At 46.4% G+C, this 24,992-nt stretch overlaps 1 protein-coding gene across 1 annotated transcript; it reads left to right on the top strand.

Annotated features, from left to right (window-relative positions):
* The first annotated feature begins 12,356 nt into the window (after positions 1-12,356).
* Positions 12,357-24,599, top strand: LOC106740665. The gene is made up of 3 exons (XM_014611928.1): positions 12,357-12,393; positions 14,193-14,367; positions 24,397-24,599. Exons 1-3 carry the CDS (start codon positions 12,370-12,372, stop codon positions 24,597-24,599), a joined length of 402 nt encoding a protein of 133 aa, XP_014467414.1. The 5' UTR covers positions 12,357-12,369.
* Positions 24,600-24,992: the final 393 nt, after the last annotated feature.

The raw sequence follows: 24,992 nt of genomic DNA, 5'->3' as shown, positions 1-24,992 counted from the left end.
TGGAAAAGTCGGCAGAGCGCCTAACGACCAGCAAGAGTGTTTATTTCGAAAATTATTAGGCCATTAATAAACTCCGTAAACAATTATCGGTCTGTCTCCTATGACAAATCCAGATAAGGGTAGTGTATGCCAACGGTAATAATTAAATAAAACTGTACGAGTTTTATATAAATGTACATAATGCGTGATATCGAAATATAAAGAAATAATAATATACTGCTAAAAAATATTTCTTTCAGTCGTATTGGTTTGTTGATTAATCGGTACGATTTGCGGCGGGAATGCGACCGTTTGAATGAGATCGATTGGAGCTGCTTCAAAGCGAAATGAAGGAACTTAGACTGCTGGTGCATACCCCTGTTTACTCGTTATCTCGCCTCATTATGCTAGTCATGCGGTCATTTCTGTTCGCATACCAGCTGACCTTTGACACTAACCACGTAGAGGAAGATGACACTCTGTGTCATGCGAACCTGAATCGAGATTACTGAGTCGGTAAACCAGTACCATTGAGAGGCAATACGCTTTTTTTTTTATCGTGAGCTCTTTTCATTTTGGCGGCACGCGGATTAACGTTTTTGATTTAACGACTCTGTGTTTGCTCGTTCAAAATAAATTTCGTTAATGGCGTGAGAGAGAAGTATATTGTTTCTTTCGCGCGTAATCATGCTTTTCCTATCACATTTTTAAAAAAGGAAAAAAGCGACCATAAGAGATCAATTTCACGCCACGATATGTTGGCTTCAACGATCTTAGATATATTTGCTATTTGTCTTTATATTACTTCTGAAATTTTCGATGAGGATTCCTCCCTGAAGAAGTTTATCCACGAGCTTCCCTCCGGGTGTGTGAAAGAATCGTGAGCAAAGGGGAAGAGGCCGCGTAAAATAAATTTTAGTTAACCGAGCGCGAGAGGGAGAAAGGGAGGGGCAGGTATTCTCCGTTCGCGTCAATCTGGTTTTGTACAATTGCAAGGATGAATCGGCCAAATTTCGCACCGCTGTGCGAATGGGCTCGACCTCTTCGGCGAGGAGGAGATATGTACGTATATTGGCGCGGAATTTTTCCCATGAAATCAATCAGCCCGTCTGAATTCAACGTAGCTGCATCTCGCATCCGAGCGCGGGATGCGCGATTCGTCGACGTCGTCGTCCTCGTCCGCTCTTCACGATTCCTTTCACGACGCCCTCAATCTCCTGCCTCGCAGGAAACGAAAATACGTAAACGAAAGCAGATGTATGCGCGTAGATAGGATTGCCGCCCATACGCACAGACACCGTAAGAATCGCTGCGAGAGAGTTCATTGGCTATAGCTATACCGTTTCGCCGCGCCGATATTTCTCCGCCGGATCTATCCCACCGGATATTCCGCGCCAGGTATCTTCATCGTGCGTTCTTATTACGAAACTATGCGTTACCGCGAAACAGTCGTCGCTCGATAGACGGAGGTAGATCGGCCTCGCCATCGGGATGCCGTTGAATACGCCCATGAGAGCGCCGTCCGGATACTTTTTATGAGAATGCACGAGCGACAACGAGATACGGGATCTTTTATAAGGGGATTACTAAGATCTATCTTTACAGTTATTATTTCGATTACTTTTTCGAAAAGATTACATTTATATTAGCGTGCATGTATTTTCCGAGCTCTTGAATTCTTGGCTATTTTTAAATGCATCTCGATATCGAGCTGTGTACGAGACTTTTCCCGTGACGAAAGTTCACTTCCAGAATTACGATTCGCCAATTGTGTTCGGCATTGATACAATCTGCGTCGATCAATCTGTTAACGGAAAGAGCCGGGAAGATTTTCAAGCTAAAACTCGATATCCATCTAACGCGCCCGGCAAGGTCGCGATTATATTTCGCGCGTATTATTTCACCCTCCATCCCAGCAGGATACTAATTACGAGCCGCTGGCGTGGATCGCGCAGCTCTCGTCTCGGTTGCTATCTCGCCTTATTTCGACATAGACGCGCGAGATTAGACGGAGTGGCTGCGAGATCCATCGTTATTCCGCTTGATTATCGGCCCGGTACCGAATTAGCGTCCTTCGAGTAGGTATCATCCTTCGCTTTTCTCTCTCTTTCTCTCTCTCTCTCTCTCTCTCTCACTCTCCTCCTCTCTTTGTCGCTCTCTCTTTCTTTGTTCACCTTATTTACCTCGAAGCTCGGCCTTTCGTTGCATCCTCTTTTACGCTTGCGAACCGTGCTTCCACCGTCCCTNCCCCCCCCGGCTCTAACCCGCTTTCTTCACGGTAGTACAACCTCGTGGCTAGTCAAGCGTGTAAGAGGCTCCTTGCTTTTTCTAATCTAGCTGCCGGGATTGCTGGGCACGATCGAGCTTTAAGCAGCAATTTACATGTAAGCCGCCTCCCCGTACCACGTCGCTGCTCGCCCGGCCGTAATTACGTTCGCACCGGGGGGTAATCGTCGTCCGTCTTTACCGGAAAATGTATAACCATGCGGCACACTCGCCGATAGGCTCGAACGACGTTTTTCTCGAATCTCGGCTCCGTCGGCGACGACGCTGCCGGTTCATCGGACGTGTTACTATCACTTACGAGGAAAAAAGCTTGTGTCGAGTAAGCAAAGACGTAAATCTCCTACTAGGACTTTGCAATTTTAACTTATCAAGTATATATATACAGGCCATTAAACTTGATAATTTTAACTTATCGAATATAGTTAGCATAGCATAAAGGAAAAATTAATAAAACTACCCGAGGAATCACTGATTCTCTCCGAAAGTTCTCTCGCTCTTGTAAGAGTAAAGTTATTTGCGAGAGGGATGGCATAATGAAGTGTTGAATAACATTATGAGGGAACGATCGAGAAGCATTATTAAAAAAAAGACCCGCAGATCTCGCCGCGAGCGACTTGACGTGCCGGCCGGCGTCGTCTCGTGTGAAATTCATTGCAGGAAGAAGGTGAGGCTCGTTCATCCTCATTTCTCTTTCTGTCCGCGTCCCTCCCGGCACTTACCGGCATATCCTGGATATTCAGCGACCGTTATCGGTCCCTGATAATTGGACGTCTTGAAATTGACATCGTTCACGCCGACGTCACTGACGAGCGTCCGCCGTCAAACTTTTTCCGCGGGACACTGATACGCTATCTAACTACAATTACGCCGTAATTAAGGATAGCGAGGGGCGATAATTAAAGATTAAGATACTTGCCAGCCGGGGAAGAGCCTGCAGAAGTGACAACATCGCCGCGAGCAGCTCGGCGATATTAAACCCCGCCTGGTACGAACTACGTTGCGGCAGCGTAAAGTCGGCCATTGACTACTTGCGGATAATCGTTGCGCTCGCGCCAACCTACACTGACGTGGAGACGTAATGAAGTATAAAATAAAACACGAGGAACAAGCGGGGAAAAAAGATGAGTATTCTCCTTGGTACAGGTGTAGTAATGATAAAAAAAAGTTCAGGTATGTCAGGTATTCTTCTTCTTGTTCCTCGTATTTTCGATTTTATTTTATTGCGCCTCAGAGATACGGGTAAAGAGTTTATGTATAATCACTCTTTAAGTTAATTACACCTCACGCTATAGTCGATATTTAACGAGAGCTCGCCTCTCTGTCTGACATTTTCCCGTATAGTCCAGAGTGTTGTAACATTTCTCCCTTATTATCGAAAAGGAAGAGAGAGAGAGAGAGTCGCAGAGTCATTTAAATATTTCCCCAATCGATTCGCTCTGTGACACCAATTTCCCGGATAGAAAATTCGAAATTTAATTATCCTGCGATCTTCGTCACTCTCTCGCACGTCTTGTACAGCCCTGATTTAATTTAACGTTCGTTTTTTCCTTATCTAAATATCGCACCAGATTATGCGAGACGCGGAGGAGAAAATTTAGATAGGTGAAGTAACATGAGTAGAACATGGTCAGAAAATAATTACTGCCTCGCTTCTCCTATTATAACAGGAGAGCAAAATTTTCGTCGGTACGCTCGGCTGCAATATCGGTTCAACGAGTTCGTACCATTGAATAAAATGGTCGAATCTCTGGACAATAGTCGGCTATCTCGTCGAGAATCGAAGATAGATATGTTTCTCCTTTCGTTTCCTCTCTTCCCTGCCTCTCGACAATTCCCGATGCTCGTTCTCGACTAGTTAAACACTATCAAGACTCCATTTTAATAAATTATAACACGTCTGATATATGGAACAACGCGGTATAAGATTAAATAAAATGAGTATCATGTGAATTGAGATAATGAAGAATAATTTTATGATCCACGATATTCATACCGTAACTTTGCCAATTTGTATTTTTTCCTGCCGGAAGTATCTCTTTTTATGAGACGGGCATCGAGCTCTCGCGTTACACACCGGAAGCTATACTACCATCACGCGTTAATGAGTAAGTTGCGAAGCAGCCATTTAATCGTTACTGCGAATAATACGAGGCGCATAATCGAGGCGAGAAGGAAGAAACAAAACTCCGCCTGCGAACAATGGCTTCGTTAACGGCGGCGCTTCATTATCGCGAAACAAATTTTCTGGATGCTTTGCAATCATCGAGTCATTCAACTTCGCACGACGTTTTGACGGTGCGACGGATGCTCGCGAATGCGAGACTGTCGATACTTCTGTCGATACCATCGCGCCGTGATTTGTTCAAGTTTCTCCGAAGACTCGCGCGCTCTTTTAACCGCTGCTCTCCACGTAGAAACGGGGCGCAGCTGTATATGCTTTTAACCGCATTTATCTTGTTCTTCGTGCTTCGCGAGCGAACAAATGTGCAAATCTAAAAATTGCGAAAGACGTCCGGTTGCAGCCGTGAGTACAATTCCCAATGCAAAGCTTTCCGCTTGGCGAACGTTGTTACACGCGTGAACTCCACACAGTGCCCCAGTACATATAAGTGAAAAAAAAAATTGTTAAGCAAACATGATTTAGCTCTCGCGTAACCTGTCCTTTGTAACTCGGTCACCGCCGGCGTTATTTTATTGCTCGACACTCGTTGCGCTCGTGTGCTCGCCCACTAACTTCCTAAAACGCCCCGTTTCGCGAAATTGTTACGTAGATGAACCGTGTCGGCTCGCGGGGAGCACAGGAAAAGGAAGACAGAAGCCTGGAGGACCGAAGGTAGTGTAAATCGAGCTTACAATCCAATCAGACAGCCTCTGGCTCTGTCTCTCTTTCGAGCTCTTCGAGGTTCGTCGAGATGCTCGAGATGGGAGCGATGGTGAAAGTGAGAGAAAGAGAGAGGGAGGGAGGGAGGGAGGGAGCGCTATCGGGCAAGGGAGAGCGTGCATGTGTGTGAGTGTGTGTATTTGAAAGGAGAAGAGTGGTAGCGGCGAGGGTGACGATCAAGAAGAGGGTGGATGGTAAGGCAGAAGCGGCGGCGCAGGGCCGCAGAAATAGCCTCAGGGATGGTTTAAGTGAGGGGCGGAAAAACGGAGGCGGGGGGGAAGGGAAGGAGTGATCCTCGCGCAAGGAGGGAGAGAAGGAGGTAGGGACACGCGGATATTTCCGAGTACATTTTTGATGGGATTTTTAAATGAGCTCCAATTGCGTTAAACGCTACGGCTCTCGACTTAAGGCAAGATTTCCTTAAACGACGTTTCAGCCTCTCAGAGCCTCGCGCTGTCTCGCCCCGGAATGAAAATTACCGGAGGTCGGTCTCGTCCTCCGCCTCCTTATATCTTTACTTCCCGTTTTTCCGCTCTTTTTTCCTGCTTCTTCTTCTTCTTCATCTTCTTCCTACTCTTCCTCATCCACCTCTTCTTCTTCTCTTCTTGCTATCGCTTACGGCTATTTACCGCGTGCGTCGCGAGGTATCAGTGACGTCAGTTAGAACCCCCGGATAATTCTGAGGATATTCCATGCGAACGCGTGCAAGAGCGCGAGCCCGACCAATATTCGCGAATTCCCTCGCGAACGCCCTGACGAAAGTTGAGAAAGTCGCGATTCCCGGCAATGAGTTTGTTCTTTCTCTGTTTCTCTCTCTCTCTCTTTCTCTCTCTCTCTCTCTGACTCTGACTCTACTAATGATATTCGCGCCGTGCTCACTAATTAATCTTAGCAAGCGTCGATGCGTACGTTAGATACGCGCTTCTGGATTGTGAGACTGTAAAAAAATACGTAATTATGAATTAAACCTTCTCCATTGAAAACTTGACTTGAAAAGTTAAACGCACAAAAGAATCTATCATGGTGGAAAAAGGAAAGAAAAGAAAAGGCGATGCCTGGACAGCTTGTATATCGGGTGAACTTGAGACCGCTCGAGAGCTCGATGAACATCGTGGTGTATCTTGCGCGGTTGAGCATAAATTGCGTGTAAATTAACAAGAGCCGGGACAAATTGAAACAAGAGATCGCGAGATAGTTGTATTTCCAACTAATCAGTTTCTCAGGGATAAAAATAATTGCAATAATTTACAGAAAGCGAAGATATTTATCGCACATATATCTCTTTACCACGTTGCAAAATAATATCAATCGCGTGAAAATCACGCAAAAATTTGTCGATAAATATAGACGTCGTGTTAAAAAAGCTTCGAGCGATACGCGCGGATAAACGAAGATTTCGCATAAAGTCAACTACAGGCGCAGAAATACGCAGCTAAGGACGCAATAAGATGAAGAGATAAAGCGAAATAAATTGTGCCGAGTTTAAGCGTACTTTTACGGCGACGATGGGACACGTTTTAAAACCAACAACTTTGAAACAGAGAAGGACAGAGGAGTCGCCTACAACGACGGTACAGCTGCTCCGTCTGAGAGAGAAGTAATTCAAGAAGAAAATCCAGATATTGAATCCCTCAATTATTAACTTCAGTCACAGAATACGGGGTTTATAGAAATTATTAGATTTTCTTATGCATTGCACAGTCACTCCGTATAGCGAATAAATATCTGGATGTTACTCCGCCGAAACTGATCTGATCTAAAATTCGCGAAATAGTTTCGCGATCAATTTCTCGCCGAATATGTCGATCATGATTAATTCTCATTTTACATTCCAAATTGACCCCCCGCATACAACTTCTGATCGCTAATCGGGAAACTTATTCTACCGTACATTCCCGGTCGTCTCATAGATTTTACCCACATAATCGCGAGCGCATCAATTTCGACAGAGAACCGCCGGGGTGATAAGAAGCGCACGATGCAAACAACGGCGGAGCGCCGATCGCTGAAGCGCGCCAGACATAACTCGAGTGCAGTTAACGGCCACTTATCGAATTAGTAGTTTAACCGTGCCACGTAATTTCGCGGCGGTAAGAACGTAATTGGCACTTAATCCCGTTAACGGGACGTTAACACGTAGTGACGACCTCCGGATGATCCCCGTTATATCACGCGTAACGATGCATCCGCCAGTGACGAACGGCGGGGGTCCTAAACTCGCCACTCGAAAGTATCGATGCGTACATGTTTTCGCTGACGCCGTAGCGGCGTTTATGCGTTTACGTTATCTCCGTCGAAGCGCGGTAACGTTGCAACTGCGTCGGCGAAAGACGGAGAGAGGGAGAGAGAGGACCTATAACGCGCCATGAAGATTCAATTTTGCAGCGTTTGCTAGCACGTGCGGCGCGTTAATCTCGCGACGCTTAAGCGATGAATCGCTGAGCAAATTGTCGTACACCGCTCATCCGATACAATATTGCGCGACTGGTTGCACTTGTGCAGCACGTCCGATCAGCGCGCACCCTAATGAGCTCGCTCGGGCTACTTTGTTTCGCGATAATGGACGAGATCGAGCAGGCTCGCATCGCTGTCTCGCGTGACCCGATTGACATAATCACTATCATCGTTATAAAGGATCGGGAGCCATCATCCCACTGCGCGAAATAAGCGCCTCGGAACTGATGCGAAAATTCCCTACCGTCAATTTTTCTCGCGCCACTACGGCGCTCAGTTAACCCCGTCGAGACGCTGTTCCGTTAGCCGTGTCGTTGAATTTTTTTATTACACGTACCAGCTCTATCGAGGATCGATATATTTGATATTTTACGATATGACTGATAATACTTATTGCTTGAAACGATGAAAGGTAGCTCGCGTTAATTTCGAATAATAATTTTCCGAACAAAGGTTCTTGAAGAGCTCCGCGAGTTCTCTCATCGAGTAACTCAAAGTCGAGCCGTAAAAATGTTATTATGCGGTTCACTTCGAGCTAACATTTCGATACGCCGTAATGGGATGTCGCGGGAAGGATGGAAGCGGGATATTTCGGGACGGGATTTTCGCGAAAGTTGCCGCTAATCAGAAAACATTTGTGCGTTACCGCAGAGAACGCGTAGATTCTGAGGATGCGTTTCCCCCGGCGCGTCGGACGAGAAGACACTCTGGTAAATTAGACTACTTTCAGTAACGAGCAGAAGCGCGGGAGAGAGACGGCGCATTTCTCTCGCTCGTAGGCGAGCCACATCTGGCGCCATTCGAAAACTTTTGCATTATGTCAAGCACCAGTCACGAAATGCAACGCCGCACGCAAGACGAGGAGGGAGACATAAACATCGCTGTCAACGCGAAATACACGTTGAGCGCGATCGCTTCGCGTTCAACCCTTAACAGCGCGTGCAATTGCATAGCCGTTGCCCAGGCTGTCGGGGGCGAACTTTTTCAAAAACTGGCTTTCAGCAATCCGTCCGGCGAAAAATCTCCGTTAAACAGCAGAATTTCCATTTCCGTTGAATTTATCAATTTCGTATAATCTCTTTATTATCCGGCGAATCTAATCCTTATTAATCCCGTAGATCCCATTTGCCAGGGTATCCTTTATGAAGCGTGCCGCGTAACGCAAAAGCTCGAGCAATTTCCATTGCTCGATTTAATTATCGCTCGCATCCTTCTCATTGACTTCCTTTATCGCGTCGATTTTTCAGACGACATTATAAACGTGCAATTAATAGGAATTCGTGAGAGAGAGAGTGCTGGAGAAATGTGTCGTTTATTATATATTAAATTGCCGTATTCATACGGTACCGATTACCGTAGGTAACGCGGGCAGGTCAGACTCGGGAGAGTTCGCGGACAGCCACCGGCCAAATGAAGATTTTTACGCAGCTGCGTCATAATATCTCATCAACCGCTCGAGATTGACGGCTCTGTTTACCAATAACGGACGTCTAATAATAAATTGTCGCTTACCCCGTCAAGTCCATCCTTCAGTCCCGATCATCGTAGTCGGTCGTTCCAACCACGGCGGCAGTCGGCTACAATTTCTTCGAGAAAAAAAAAACTCGGTCGTGTCGAGTAACCTGGCTCCCACGATAGTCACACGTAGTATCATCCCCCTAGGGTGTGGGTGCGAAAGCGCGCGGCGACGAGGGGTGACGGGTCAGCGGCCCGAACTCTCGAACTCTCGTCTCGAGGGGGTTGAAAAAATCCGCCGACGTGGGGTGCAGGTTGCGTGAGAGCGCGTCCGAACCGGCTACGTGCTTTCTTACGGCAGTTTGGCGCGCGACTGTGCTACTGGGGCCAACCCCGGCCGCCATCAACCCTCTTATGGCTCTGTGTCCCTACGCGTTCCGACCCTTCCTCGCTACCCTCTCTCCGTCTCCGTTCTATTCTCTCGCTCTCTCCCTCTTTTTCTCCCTCCCTCCTCCCACCCCGCGCCGCTCCGCGCTGCCCCACCACTTTCATCCCCCACCAGAATTCCGAGCGTGACAATCCTTCTCTATTTTCCTGCCACCCCTCGGTGTCTTTCCTTTTTTCGCTCACGGTGTCGTCCTCCGCCGTTCTATCTCTCTTTCTCTTTTCTCTCTTCGGCACTCTTCGATTCACCTCCTTTTTCCTCCCCCGGTAGTGTAGACAGCGGTCTCTCTACGTTGTCTTTCTCCCTCACTTTGCCTACCCCTTCCATCTGGTCTTCCGTCTCGCTCTCTCCTCCATCCTCGCGGAGCCCCTCGTCGCGACACCTTTTCTCTCGTGAGCGGTTTCATCCCCCTCGTCGTCGGCCGTCTCGCTCTGACGCCTTTGACCACTCATGGAGTTATCCCGTCGTTCGTCGGGTCTCTCCTTTCTCTCTCTCTCTCTCTCTCCTTCCCTTTTCCTCCCGACATTCCTCCCGTCCGCCGTTCATCCCTGTCTCTCGCGAGGGAGCAACCCCTTTCTGCCCACCCCGCGTAGAATCGCCACCAACATGGACCGACGCTTAGCGCCGGCGCGCGCGCCACGATTCAAAACTGCGGTTAGAAGGGGTCGTTGGAGATAAGGATGCGTCCTAAATACAGCGACGTGATGCTTAAGACACCCTCTCATCCACCTCCGAAACTCTTGCGCGGTCTACGAGCGTCTCTCTTAGTCGCACTCGGAATTTCTCTCGCGGCTTCTTTCGCTATCATAACGGACGCGTACTCCCGTCTGTCGCCGATGAAAGGGGATCGATGCATTTCTCACCAATTTTTTGGACAATTCCGCCGCACGGCGAGTAGAATCTGTTCAAAACTTGGCTGATCGATCGTGCAACTTTACCTCCGAGCGGAAAGCTTCAAAGCGAGATTTAAAACTGCTGTAATTGGTTAAATTGGCTTAATTTTTAACAGAGCATCATACAAATCGTTACACAATTGAACACGAAGACCCGTGTGCTAGCAATTAGAGTCTGCGCTCGTCAAACATCAGCTCATCTTTTTTAACTCTGTTAGTATAAATCCGAATATTTTTATACCCTAATATCCGGAAAATTGATACTATCAGTTTTCATATTTAGCGCTAAACACAATTTTCCGAATCTGGTACCAATAATGATCTCGAGTGTAATGAATAATTTCTTTGTCAAACAAATAAAAAGTGGTATCACAGTAGTACTGGAAAGAATGTGCGAAAGAGAAAGATGGACGAGAGGGACGCAGAGCGGAGGCGGTAAATTCAGTTTCTCGAGTTGAAACGTCGGGTCTCGTGTCGCCTACACCTGAACGGACTCCGATCACTCATCAAGGTTGATCGGGAAGGAGAATATCTGCCTGTCAACGTACAGTTAATAAGAAACGCGTACAAAGTACGCGGGTACAGCGAGCAGTGGGATGAAGTATCAGCGTGCGCGTCGCGTCGCGTCCTAGCTTGCGTATAAATAAGGATGGGCTAAGCCCCGTTCTGGCCTGTAATTACGACGGAACTAAGCCGGGTATTCCGTGGATCGGTGATCCTTCGTGCCTGGCGCGACGCCGAGGATCTCCGCTCGGCCGAAACCAATTTGGAATTAATGTAACGTCCTGCGGAATTAACGTGGAGAGTCCTGCCGAACGGAAACGGTCCGATCCTTGGGCACGACGAAACTTCCTCGTCAAAAATCCACGGGAACGATGCGTCGGCTGGATGAAAATGATCGGTGCGATCCGAACGCGTAGTTTATATCGTCCCACCGTGCGATTTCCCTTTCGCTACCTAGATAGAATCTGTCAATTTTCGTCTGAAAAGTTGAAAGAATCTTAAAAACAAGTTCCATCTCTCGCTTTAAGATAGGAAGAAAAACAGAAGGCCAGTAAGATAGAAAAATCGTCTTTTCGAAGAAAAATAATGTCAAAGGTAAACTAAAATTACGGTGATCTTAGGATATCACTTTAGATGTTACATCTCTCAATTAGTGAACATTTCGTTAGTTACGGCCTATGAGTCACATCGTTTAAGAAACAAATAACTGAGATGAGTTCTATTGTGCCGCTAACAAATGTGAATCACGTCATTGACCTGGTTTACCGCGCAGATTTGTGTATCTCTGCACGCGGGCAGTAGGATACGTAAATTATTACCGCGGGATTAGGTCCCAGGGAGACATGTCAAATGAAAAGCGACATCAAGGGGGCATGAGTGCACGTCGTGTCGATGTTATACTAACGTCCGACATTTTCCAGCAACGTCGCGTTTTCTGACTCGTCTAGATACTACACATATTGTAAAAATAACGACGCAGTAACGCGTATTCAGCAAATAATGCATTCTTTTTCCACACAATTCTAATCTTTTAATTATCTTTGTATCTGTCGAAGCAAGGCAATCCTTAGTCGCTCCTATAAATCAATTCTCTCGCCATGGCATATAAATTATACAATTTTCTCGTTAGCCGGAATTGATCAGTCGTTCTATTAAACTCAATGAGAAAATGGGTAGAAGCGAAGGATTTATTTTAACAAAGCCGTCGGCTAACGATCTTGCCGAAATAATTCAGAAATAATACCGGAACGGTATATCTGCGATGTTCTCAAAGAATGCTCGGGAAATTTTTGGCGTACCAGTTCTAATACATAAAAAATCTCCCAGATTTTATGCAATTAAAATAAAATCGTCGAGGAATACGCACTTGGTAAAGTGCTCCGCTATCTCAGTGACAGAATTTGCAAAAAGAAGTGAAGTTACCAGAGTAAATTACAAAGTGCAACCTAAGGTCGAGCAGACACTGCAGAGGGATGCGAGCAATTACAGAAGTATTTGTAAGTACCGCATCGCCGGATAAAGGGTAACTGGAGAACTGCGCTAAACGGGTCCGATCTGTCTTCCGTTAATTTCCGTCTTGTTAATCATTATCAGAACGAAGGCCCTCAAAAGAACGCGGGTCTTTGGCGAGTCGTGTATATTACAGCGTCCCGAACATCAAACGGCCACTGAATTCGCCAGACGGCCGAATAAGACGTCAGGAATTAAAGCCATATTTCGGTGGTACGAGAGAGGCTTCTCTCCTGCATGGCATTAGGCTGCTATTGTTTCACGGACGACAATCGTCTCTTTCTCGTGACACTGAGTATATTTTAAATGGCTGTTGGCTATTAAACACAATTCCCGCGTGATTCTTCGGCGACGTTTAATGAAACGATCGAGAAGCCACGTTAATCTCCCAGAATTTCGCGATTAATGTCTAAGCGATGACATTATGTAGCGCAAGGCGCGGAAATTCGACGGCCGTTTGATGTTCACGACGCGGGTTATTATTTTGCCTACTTTATCGTAGTACTTTCCCACTATATTTTTTATATTATAAAGTGAAATTGAACATACGATTGCGTATGTGCGTGTATGGATTTTCCGTGAAAGTACCGTCGATACTAATGCTACGTAGTAGTAAGAGTATGCGCGTACTGATGAAAGCACGAAACAGCGCGCGTCTCGCGATACGCAAGCAGGATGGGAAAAAGTTTATATAATTAGATGGACACGCTGATTCCAATTAAAGTCTCGTCCCAAATTCGACGTCCGGAGGACCTCTCTCGAAGGCGAGAACTGTCGCGGCGAGGCGACGGCGCGGCGCGGGAGGAAGATTTAATTCCGTTTCGATTTAATTCGCCGCGTGGCAAACCATTGTTTCGGCTGATCCGCACGGCAAAACGCGCGGAAGCGACGCCCGATGAAAATGAAATTAGGAATGCGAAAAGAGGGAAAAGAGAGAACGCGCGCGCGAGCCGTAACGCGCAAGAAGAGACGGAGGAGAGGAGAGAAGGACGAAGGTAAAAGAGAGGGAAAGAGAGAGAGAGAGAGAGAGAAAGAGTCGGTGTACCAACCCCCTTATCCGATAGACCGACACGTACTAAACCCTTTCCCCCCCCGTTGACAGTTTACTCGCGGTTCGCTTGTCATCGGCAAAGATACAAAGATAATTGGTCATTGGGGTATGCCATCGCGCGCGGGGCGAAGCGAGATAGACGAAACCAAGTACTTTGAAGAGGGCAGGCACTTTGAGCAGATTTGCTTTGGCCGTTGTTTCGGGCTTGTATTTTAGTTTAGATCAAAAGACTGACGCCACTGACCAATTCAGCCGTATCTAAGCTGCCGCCTCTCCGTCCCGCCGTCGGCGTCCTATCTCATTCCCTCTGTCTCACCGTTCCACCGTGTGTGTCGTTCCTGCGTTATTATATACCGGGTTACTCCCTATCTCTTTTCATCTCTTGTGTCGCGCCGCCTTTACCTCTTAATGGTGGATTCTTCGACGAGTATGAGGGGATACACTTGTCCTCTCAGTGAGAATTTCACACAGGCTTTAATCACGGCATGATATTTAGAATCGGACGTAATAATCCGGCAGCAAATTAAAATTTTGTTTAACATTGTGCCCGACGTTAAGCGACGTGAGCGACACGTAACGTGAAAGTTTCAACGCGGGATATATAATGTGAATTCCAGCTTTTTCCGGTATCACGCTTCTACTTTTCCGAGACGTCGTCCGGCTTGCAAGCGTCACAATGACACTGATGCAGTTCTGAAATTTACGCGACATTTTTTCCTTCCTCTTTTTTTACAGAATAACGGCGGCCAATCGTCCTCGGCGCGAGCACGACCCGAGGAAGGAGAAAAGAGGATGGTGAGGGAACTTGGGCAATCTGGAAGCAGCGGAATCGGAGTTCAGGTGGCGGACAGTAACGCCGGTACGAGGTCTATAATGGGCATGCATGGTCCGCATAATTTGCATACCAATGGTGAGTAATATAAATTACACGTAATTACCTGGACGTACGGAAGAGCTGATAATTTTATTCCGTTCTATTTCCATCTGCGATCGTGCGTCGTTATCCGGGCGTAAGAATGAGGCAGGCTGGTCCGCGGACTTATTTAAATTACGCGAGAGCGATTTCAGCGCCGTTTGATTAACAAATCGTGGAATTCGTAATCCCCCGCTGCCTTTGTAATACCCGCCGCGTGTCTCTGGCGCGAAAGCATTGGCACAAGTCAAAGTATTAATTTTACATTGCATATACATAACACTTTGATCATTTACGCGAGTATGAGTCAGGAAATTGATCTATTCAATCAATTGCGCTATTAGGGAATCGATCGGCCCTCTCTCTAAATTTTAAATATGTAATAAGATCTCAATCAAATTTCTCGTTTCTTCCTTCTCTCTCGATCCTCGCTAGGAATTGTTCAATTATCGATATAAGTTCTGGGCACTTTGATTTTACATCAATACGAAATTCATCTCAGTGTTTGCGCTTCTCGTAATTTTTTACGCATCGGAATCCCGCTTAATCGCCCCATTCAGACTCGAAAGTTTACGTTCGACGTATATGAGAGAATATTTTGAAATAATCCGGAACGCGGTAAATTATCTGCTAGGACCGTCTTGCGAGGCGCATCCGGAGGATAAAGCGCTCTCGTAAAACCAGACGGCGCCGTTGTTAGGTAGCTTATTTCGCTTTTCTCAATTAAAAAGTTAACCGCGCTCAGCTATTAGGGCTGTATCGCGCGAGTCGTATACACGGTTATCAGGGACGAGTACGATACTCGGGAATCGGCGATGCCTCGGCACGTTACTGTTACTGTTTGCCGTCACTTTTCTCCGACGTTGGGCGATATAGGCGATACCGCCGTAGCGTTTAATTTTCTAAGTTTTTCCTCGAAATGGGGCCTCGGAAGTTCTTCAGTTTCGCGCGAGCGAGAGGGGGGAGATGAGAAAAGGAAAAAGGAGAAAATGAATGAGGGGCGGTAAGTGTAGAAGTCGGTGGCGAAGAAGAAGCGATGGGAGGGAGGTGGGAGAGAACAGGAGGGCGCTAACTTCGGCGCCTCGACCCTTTTTAATGTTTATAGTTTCAAGACGCCCAACATGCGCCATAAACATAGCTGTGACTACATGGCGGAGGCTCGCCATGCTTTGCACGGCACGGCTCGGCGGAGATAATTAGAGAAATATCGCTTAATAAAGTTCAACCACTCGAGCGCCGAAAGCGAGAGAGTCTTGCTTCCCCGCCCATCCGCGAGATACTCACGATGTTCTCGCGATAGAAACGCGAGCGCGATCAAAACTTGGCTAATTGTTCGCCAACGAGTCGGCTCAGCGGCTGTTGATGCCTTCTCGCAGGTGGGACATGGCATTCGCGAGCACCTTCCCAGGTGGTCGGATAGCAATCGCATGCGAGCATCATCGAAATTTCAAAGCGAATTCCGCGATTTTCATGGGAACATCTACGATTATGACATACTTGAATTTTTATTTATTGCCCACGATATATCGCCGAAAACGTTTTCTTCGAACGTGCAATCTTCTTGATGGAAAGTTTGCCTTAATTTCATAGAATTTACCGGGGGACTGTGTAAAACTATGTTTATTTTTACATTTTTAACACTTGACATATCCGTGTGGCGACCTGATGATTGCACAGGCCGCCCTATTACTTTCGGCCGATAAATCGATCGGTATCCACGTCGATGCCACGTCCGGCGTCCGTAATCGAGCGGCGATGAAACCGACCGCCATCGCTTTATCCCGAAAGTTTCGCAAAGGTTGTTTGGCACAAGGCGCTGGTACAAGGGGTGAATCCGGCCGACACTGATTTAGAAGCTATAAGTCAGCACCGACGCGCAATTACCCCCCTTTGCCTGTCAGAGAGCCGGTTCGAACGGCGCTCGCCGCGGGATGCTTACCGTGATTCGACCCCACGGGCTTATAGCTTTTGAAAATGGTGAAAAATGTGAGCCGAGGGCCGTTTTCGTCGTCGCCGGTGACCCGGGCTTCTCGCCCGTCTAAATGCAAACGTTATTACGACAATTTCGTTGCCACTCGTTAATAGCGCCTATCGATCGCCGAGGATGCATGTGAAATTCGAAAAAGGAGATTGTGTCGACAGCCGATAGATAGCTCGAGAGAGAGAGAGAGAGAGAGAACGTAAAATGGAATTTTCCAGCACACTAGAATCTCGCCGAGAAGCGAGCCAATTTCTGCGAGACAAAGCTCCATTTTGCTGTACGCGTCAGTTTTGTCCAGTGAAGTAATGTGAATTTAAGCAATTTATAAGCTAAGACCGCGTCACTTGAATACGAGGGAAATATATACATATATATTAATTTTCGAAGTAACACTCAACACTTGTCTCAAATCGAACATATAGGTTCGATTGTCCCTTCTCACGGTTCGAATTTTTTCTCGTCAGAAAATTAAAATATACCTCAGTTCTATCGTGTAAAATCCTGAAAACAGACGGCCGTCGCACGCAATCGTATCGAGAATTTTTTTGGAATTAAGAGTCTTCGAAATGTCTTCTCGCGCCGACAGGATCTAACGTCGAAATCAGAAGCGCGTCGCGTCAGTCAATTTAACTTGATAATCAAACATTATCGCCGTATCGAGCGTCACGTCGGAAGATGCAATGCAGGGAGAGCACGGGCGAGCTCATTCTAAATTCGGTCGAATAAGAGCTCGAGGAGCCGCGAACGTCTCGGATGCATGGCGAACGGTCGCGCAAAGTAAAGGCTTTGACCAAGGCTCGGTATGTAAATACACTTTGCGGCCTTCTCTGCGATGACGCCGGTCCATGCCATCGCCCTGCAGACGTGGGAGTTCCCTGTGGAATCCCCGTAACACCGTATTCCAATACGAACAGGTGGAACTACCTCGCGGAGACTCTGGAAGGATCGAACGGGACAGTAGCTCGGACCGTGTGCCACGTTATCCGGCTTTCCTACGAGTGGATAACAGAAACGCTTGCGACTTGCGTGACTCGATATTACGATATAATCCGGATCCAGGAGCTAAGTTTATTTACAAATGATGTCGCGGGGTTACTTGGTCAGGGTGCGTAATAAACGAGCGATATAGCAATTATTCTAAAAGCGGAATATTGAAATCAAGTTAGGACAGCTTGACTGTTTAAATAATTATGGACCAGCCTGAACCGCCCGGTGTCGCTTCTTATATCTACAGAGTAAAAAACATTTTGTATTTGTATTAAAATTGATCCTTGTTAAAATTCTTCTATATTATTATTCTTTTATTTCTAACGTGACGATCCCTTGTTAATCGTTTCACAATTACGCCGTTACGTTTCGGCTAATTTGTCATTCGTAATAGTTATCGTGACGGGAATGCTGATCGGGTTCGATACTGAGAGGTGTTCAGTTACGGGGGATATTTATTCCTTTCCGGCAGAAAATTCGAATGATACGTGTTCTGTAATTAACTCGTCAGCCCGACAACGTTTCAAATATTCGTCAACGCGTGTAACTTTAATTTCCCGCTGCTACATCAAAAATTCTGCATATTTAGCAGACTCCGCGTGCGGGCCCTCTCGTAACCATCGTCACTATAGAAAAGTAATCACGGGGGAAGTTTAATTGGGACTTCGTTCGTAATAAGTTTCGAAGTATTCGACGGTACATGGAAGCCTCCGTGCTTCAAACTCCCCTCTGATTGCGCTCGCTTTTTGAATTCACAATCGATAATTCGGAGCAGCGTAATATCCGCCCTAGAGGCGACCGGGTAATTCGCTCGGTCGTCTCGCAATTCCATTTACACAACGGCTTAACCTAAGGTTAATTCGATAGTAACATTAATCGTCGCGCTAACAACGATCAGGTCGACCGAGCTGAAATTTTAGGGAATCGTGATGCGATTTAAGCGGGGATCCGCTCTTCAATAGAAGATTCGGATTTATTCATTACCCGGGCGTTCAACGCGAAGAATAAAGAGAACTCTCGAGCGGAAAGATGACAACTAATAAAACTTCGTGTAAAGAAGAAGCTTACTGCAAGTTATAGGTTGCTCCAAGTATTGAAACAGCCGACGGAAAGAACGCTGGGTTTGCATAAAGGTAATAAAGACAAAAAAGCAAAAGAAAAATAAGTGGACATACTAATGATTTATACGCTTTTAACAAGCATTGTAGTCAGGAGACACACACACACTCACTTATGAAACGTTGAGCATTTATTAGTACTTATTATCGCGCCGCAAAGAGTACGAATTAGCGGAAGGGCCAAGTACGATCGAGGGTCTAGTTAAACCGACTGGAAGAGCGTCGAATGATCACCTTTTTTTTTTTTACCCTACCGACTCCCTTTTCCTCGCTCTTTTTCTTTCACGTTTCTGTCTAATTGCTTTGCTTACGTCCGACGGACGAGGCTCCTCGGTCACGTGTCCGAGCCGTCGGTCGAATTGCTCCTACGTAAAGTTTCCTCTGTGCACTTCTTTGCGCTTGACGGCCGGAGGAATTCGCGCTGATGCAGTTCGCGCGATTTTAATGTCCACTTTCGCACACACGCACCGATGAAACTCTCACTGCCCCTTTGCGCTACATTCTTTCCCGCCGAAATCGCGCGGAGGAGACAGGAAAATCGTATTGCCGATTATCATGCTGCGGTTAACAATGCGCGGGTAAGTTCGCGCGGCTGACGAGGTCGATCTCCGGCCGTTTAAACTTTCGCGCAAACGCGAACGATATCGTCGTGTGTTTCTTGTGTTAATTATCAAATACGATAGTTGCGACTGTTGCGTATGACGACGCGCACAGATCTCGCGAGAGAGACTAGCTCGCAAGAGACACTCGAACCGTCGAAGTAGGAATTTCAAACAAGGAACAAAGCGGACACTTGTTAATCTTGTTCGATTCGCGAGCCGACTGACTTGTTTGCACGCGATACGATCCGTACCGCTTTCTCTCGTTCGCGTGGCTTATCGGGATGTCAACAGGTCAAAGGACATCGATAGACTGGCTTGGTGAGTCGCGTGTAGCCGCCATCGGAACGGCATACTTTTAACAATAATACGTGACGCACGAGCGAAACAGAAGAATCGTGCGCCTCGCCGCGCTAGCCGGCTGATGTAACGACGTCGGGAGCAACCGTGACGGGTGCGGCCTTCCGGATGCGACCGGATGTTGGACGAAGTCCATTACGACGAGCGGTAATCCTCCTCCGCACGGAATCGTCGCGCGCGGAGTTCTCTGAATTCGACGATAAATCGGGGCGAACGCTGCCTCGTTTCATTACGAAATGGATTACCTCTTTTTTTCTCTCCCCGATGAAATAATTTGACCGAACGTTATAGTTGATTTGTGCGATTAAACGACGAACGTGTACAGAATTGTATTAGTTTGTGTCAACAGAATTGGTTAAAACGGCCCTTTCGGGATGCAGTCTAGCGAAATCGATACGAACGAGAGCCGAGCAGGCAAAGATATGCATATTTGCAAGATTTTCGAGTGGCCCGACAATTATGTGCACGTTTCTTGAATTAATTCAGAAAGAGGATAATCGAAAGTCCAATTAGCTTGTCGCGACTGTTTACCTTGCCTCGTGCGAATTTCGTCCACCTTCCGTTTAATCTGCGCATTATATGGGAATATCCACAGTGCGTCTTAATTACGATTAATTACAGTACGATTAAATCGAGTAGCGCGCGAGGAAAAATCGCAATTCCTCTAACTACTACCTTTCTATTCGTGTCTAAGCGCCTCAAAAATTCGGTCAGACTTCATGCAACGTATCGCAGGATCTCGGAACAAACAGAGGGAGAGAGAGAGAGAGAGAGAGAGAGAATGAGAAATTTGAAAGATGAAATTTTTTCTATTAAATGAAGACACAAGGAACGCGGAAAGACACGTATCACGGAGACTACGGAGCTCTATGATGGACAGCTTCGACGAATAATCATTCATTCATCCGTTCACTCATTTATTATCATTACATTTACGCGTTTGCGTGGCCATCACACTGTGACACACACGTGCGCGCACACACACGCACGCACTGCCGTGAAACTTCGTAACAATAGTTACGAACGAGCTCGAATAACCGACAGGAAGCGTTCCTCGTCTGATTTGAGAACGGGTGTGCGTGCAACCGTGTGTTTTGCTCTCTGTCGTATATCGCTCGCAGGTAACGAAGCGGATCGCCCCGCAGCTCCGTATCTATGACGCACGTACAGGGTGTCGCAGGTTCGCCACACCTTCTTTCTATCTACCGATAAATTCTTTGAACCTGAGCAACGCGTTGCCGGGACTTTTCGGTTAATCTGAAATCGCCCCGTTGAAGATTATTTATGACGGTATTCGACGGGTTGTTCCTTTCGAGTATCGCCCGATTTACCTGGATAACGTATGGAAAATTGCGCGGAAAATTGTCCGCGTACACGGGGAGGAATAAGTTAAATTGCTCGACTGCTCGGACTATACGATAAACGATTCTGGCAAATTCCGTTCTGAGCTTGCCGACGAATGTGACAGTGATACGTCGCAATTGACCTCCAGATGAATGTTTTCAGCGAAATCTTTAATTGAACTTTCCTCACGCGGATACGCGTAGCGTCAGGGAGAATCAAAAGTTCCCCGTGAAAATCGTGCGTTGTTTGGGAAATCCAGGAACGCATAGACGAAACGGTATGCGGTGAGCCGGGGACGTCCCTTATTTTTATACTGGATAGAGGAAAGAGAGAGAGAGAGAGAGAGAGAGAGTGAAAAAAGGGGAAGAGCAGCGATCGATTCGATTACTCGCGCGCTTAGGATTCTCCCGGAATCGAGTCGCGCGCTGTTCGTTCCGTCGATGGAAAACGAGACTGAATAAAGTGACTGAAATCGAGTGTCGCTTCCGGTGTTCTTTTTTCCACTTCTTTTTTTTTTTCTTTTAAGAATACGCCACCCACGCCGATAACGATAATCACCGAATGAGCGACCACGTCTTATTACGTATTGATGGCGTATTATGCAATAAAGAAGCGCGTGTGCTCGATAGTTACGCAACCCGAGAGCGCGTTGCGCCGCGTTATAGCGAGCCGCGGTGCATTGTGAGAACGTGACGTCATTTATCGCGTGATATAAGTTCGCGTGCCGGGGACAGCTGAGAAAGAAGATTGCACAAAGAAACGATGCGCGTATCGGTGCGGCTAAAACCAAAGGTGTGCGCGGCGCGTCGCTTTGGACGGGGTCGGGCTTATGCGCTGCACACACACGCGCGCGAGTCGAATTTAGTTTAGTTTAGTTTCGGTCCCAGTGATTGGTTATATTCGACAGCCGTGACTGAAGCGGCTGTCGATAGGCTCCAACTGAGAGATACTCGATCAGGGAACAGACGATAGGCCGCGCGCGATAAAATCGACTGATCCAACTCGCGATATGCGCGCGATGTATCTCGCGGCGCAACTCGAAACTACGCGTTTTTAACGTTTGTGATTCCTGTGCAAAATTCGCCCAACACCCATCCCGAGGTGCGTTGCGTTAATCTGTTTTCGCGCAACATCATTCGTCGCGTATTCTATTTTCGCGGCGAAAATGTCGGCCCGGCGATTCGATAGGAAAATCGCGAGGTTCCGCAGCCATCGGCCGAGTTCCCGTCGCAGTCGAATCGGCGGGCGCGCGAGCGCGGTGTTTCAAATTGAAGTAATTAAAACCCGGGCACGCGGGGGCTCAGAAAGTTGGCTATTGTCAGTCGGGAGCGTGTGCCTTGTTAAATTTCTCGGTCGAGCGGGATCCTTCGTCCCAAGTGGAGCGAAACGGATGGCCAATGGCCAATGATGACTCTAAACTCCCCCTTTGCCCCGCCGCCGTCCCTTCTGCCGCCCTTCCTGCTACCCTTCCCCCCCCCCCCNCCCCTCGCCCCTTCGTCCAGTCGTCGGTCGTACCCGGTGCGCTTCCGATTCCCTTTCTGTCTCCTTTTTAAAAGCCCCTCTTTCCCTCGTTTTCCTCTTTCTCGTAAAGTTCGTGACTCACCGGCAGATCTCTCTCGGAAAGGGGTTAAAAAAGCAATGAGGGTCGCATCTTCGAAGTTCGAGATTTCTCAGCGGCATTCTCGTTAGTATCAAGACAGCTCTGGGTGGTGTTGTTATTGTTTCGCGAGAGAAATGCGCTAATCTGTTTCACCTCCGTGTTAATTGTTTTTTCTGGATTTGATGTTTGGTAAAAAAAGGAAAGAACACTTGTTAAAATAATAGCTTGAATTGCGTCAGTGCATCGATGTATCTCCTTGAAATTAAACAGGCAGATGTCGAATAAAATACGCGTGTTATATATATATATATATATAATCCTTTGGTGTTTGTACTTTTACACATCCGAGATGGCGAATCTAATTGCTAATGCTAATGAAAGTCGCATCAGCGACGCTATATGCGTTTTGGAATTTCATTCGGCAAAAGAACCGTCGCGAAATTGGAGCATCTTCACGTGAGTGAAAACGGGCTAATCGCGTATTTTTCTGCCGTCTAAAGGCCGCCGAGCGAACAAATATTTAGCGAGCCGCGCGCGCGAGAAACGCGTGCGAATAATGCTTTATGTTTTGTGTGCCGGAACGCATGCGGGAAAAAGGTTAGACAAATATTAAAGGCAAACAGAGAGGAGCCGGATTCGCGGCGCGCGCACGCGGCAAACTTGTTCCGGCCTCGTATATCGTTTCTCTTGAATCCGCCACCCTTTTATCTCTCTCTTACCGTATCGCTTCAACCGACCGAAACGAAACGGGCGATTTTAGCTGGCATTATTACCGCGCCTCGTTGCTATTATGAGCCTCCGTCCGTTGACGCAATTTAATGTGAATCGCGTTGTTCGGCGAACGAGAGAAACGCGAGAAAGGAATTACAGCGGCAACAGCAGGGACAAGATACGTCGCAAACGAGGCGGGCTCCGCTTTTTTCTTCCCGCTGCCGCGGGTCTAAGGCGCGTTTTCTGTCGTAAGCAGACACTGTCAGGACATCCGGCATCTGTGATACGTTTCCAATATTTCATCGGCTCGTTTGCGTTATTTCGCTAGACAACTCGTCGATGCGAGATCATCGGCTCTATGATTCAGCTGCAGGTACTACCATTTTTGTTCTCCGCTTTCATTTGAATAAATCTTTCCGTACGGTCCACTTTTGCGTTATTACTTGCGCTTGCAGCGGCATCCACTTCATTAGTCGAAATCAAAAAGTTTCAAAAGAGTCGAAAGCCAAGCCGCGCTTTTCAAGTCGAGATTTTGGTTCTATGTTAATTCTGCAAGTTTCAACGAGCTTAAAGGACCAATGGAGAAATCTTGAGATATTGCACTATATAAGTTAATGTTCTCCTTTTATTTCACTCTCCTTTTCTCCTTAATTTTAATGAGCAATATATTAATTGTGTAACTAACATAACTACAGATACTGTATTTACTACGAGCAAATATTAAGTAATTAATACAGGTAATTAGTCGGATTGAATTCTGTGGGTAAATAACGTAAGTAACATAACAAATTTCACTCATAATTGAATATTTCGAAATATACAATAGCATTTGGCAATTTTAAAGGGATAAAAAAAAGGAGGGAAATTATAAGAGCAAATATAACAGTCATGCGTCCAATTAATATTGTGTATCAACGGATATCTTCAATTTGGAGTATTTGAACAAAATAACAATGAGAAACAGATGTGAAAAGAAAACGTTAGCCGATTTAAGTTAGAAGTTACGCCTTAAGGATCATTGTTAGATGCTCAAGTTAGCATTTGCGAGATTCATGTTAAATTCTAAGATCGATATTTATAGTTGTAGGTTATTTTTGATTGAAAACGTGAGTAATTGTAGATTCGTATTATGTCGACCCGTTATTCGGCTGTTTGGGGATTAATATTTTTTATTTATTGTTAGATATGAGTGTAAATACAAGTTGATTAATAATCAGAGTTTTACAAAGCTATAATCACTTATCAAATAATAATAAACAATGAGTGTCGGTTTATATTTCGACTTGGTGTTAAAGTATTGAATTAATCAAATATTAAATCATTCAGACGCCAGTTTTTTCTTGAAGCCTCAACATAAAGAAAACGACAGTGAGCAACTATCTGTAACGTTAAGAACAAAATATTGTGTCTGCGAAATGTATCTCGAGATTCTTCATTGGCTCTTCAAGTTCGACGGAATTTGCGGGGTTAATGAAGAACCAAAATTTCGATTTTCGGGCGCCCTCGATAGACTGTGCGTTTATGTGTAGCGGGTTACTCGTTTTACGTACACGGCGATAATAGTTTGTTAACATCGATATAATAACAACAATCATAGACTGTTATCATAATTAATGTTACTATTATTAATATTAATCGCGTGTGCGCTTAATGGGGTTCAATGCAATGAGACTTGAGTGATCGATAATTGATGCAGCGTAATACTGTGTTGGCTAGGTGCGTGGCGTGCGCGTTGCGAATGAATTAATTCAGGCCGTGTAATCGGACTATTAATCGAATCTACACACTCCAAATCAGGAATGATGGGCCGTTCGCGCCTTTTAATAATCCGTACATTTTGATTCGAGGCGCGAAGCCCGACGGGAAACTTGATTTCTATCTACGTTACACGTCAACGAGCGGGCGCGGGGGGGGGGGGGGGG

The sequence above is a fragment of the Dinoponera quadriceps genome, unplaced genomic scaffold (genome assembly GCF_001313825.1).
Source record: "Dinoponera quadriceps isolate SergipeBrazil2010 unplaced genomic scaffold, ASM131382v1 scaffold558, whole genome shotgun sequence".
Taxonomy (NCBI): domain Eukaryota; kingdom Metazoa; phylum Arthropoda; class Insecta; order Hymenoptera; family Formicidae; genus Dinoponera; species Dinoponera quadriceps.
Note: the sequence above shows the minus strand (reverse complement) of the source record. Positions and strands in the feature narration are given on the sequence as shown.

Excerpts from the sequence above, each read along its gene's own strand:
- LOC106740665 (XM_014611928.1), top strand. The coding sequence starts at position 12,370 with ATGCGAGCAATTACAGAAGTATTT. Across the intron at positions 12,394-14,192 it reads GAGCAATTACAGAAGTATTT|AATAACGGCGGCCAATCGTC; the intron begins GTAAGTACCGCA and ends CTTTTTTTACAG. Across the intron at positions 14,368-24,396 it reads GCATAATTTGCATACCAATG|ACGCCAGTTTTTTCTTGAAG; the intron begins GTGAGTAATATA and ends TAAATCATTCAG.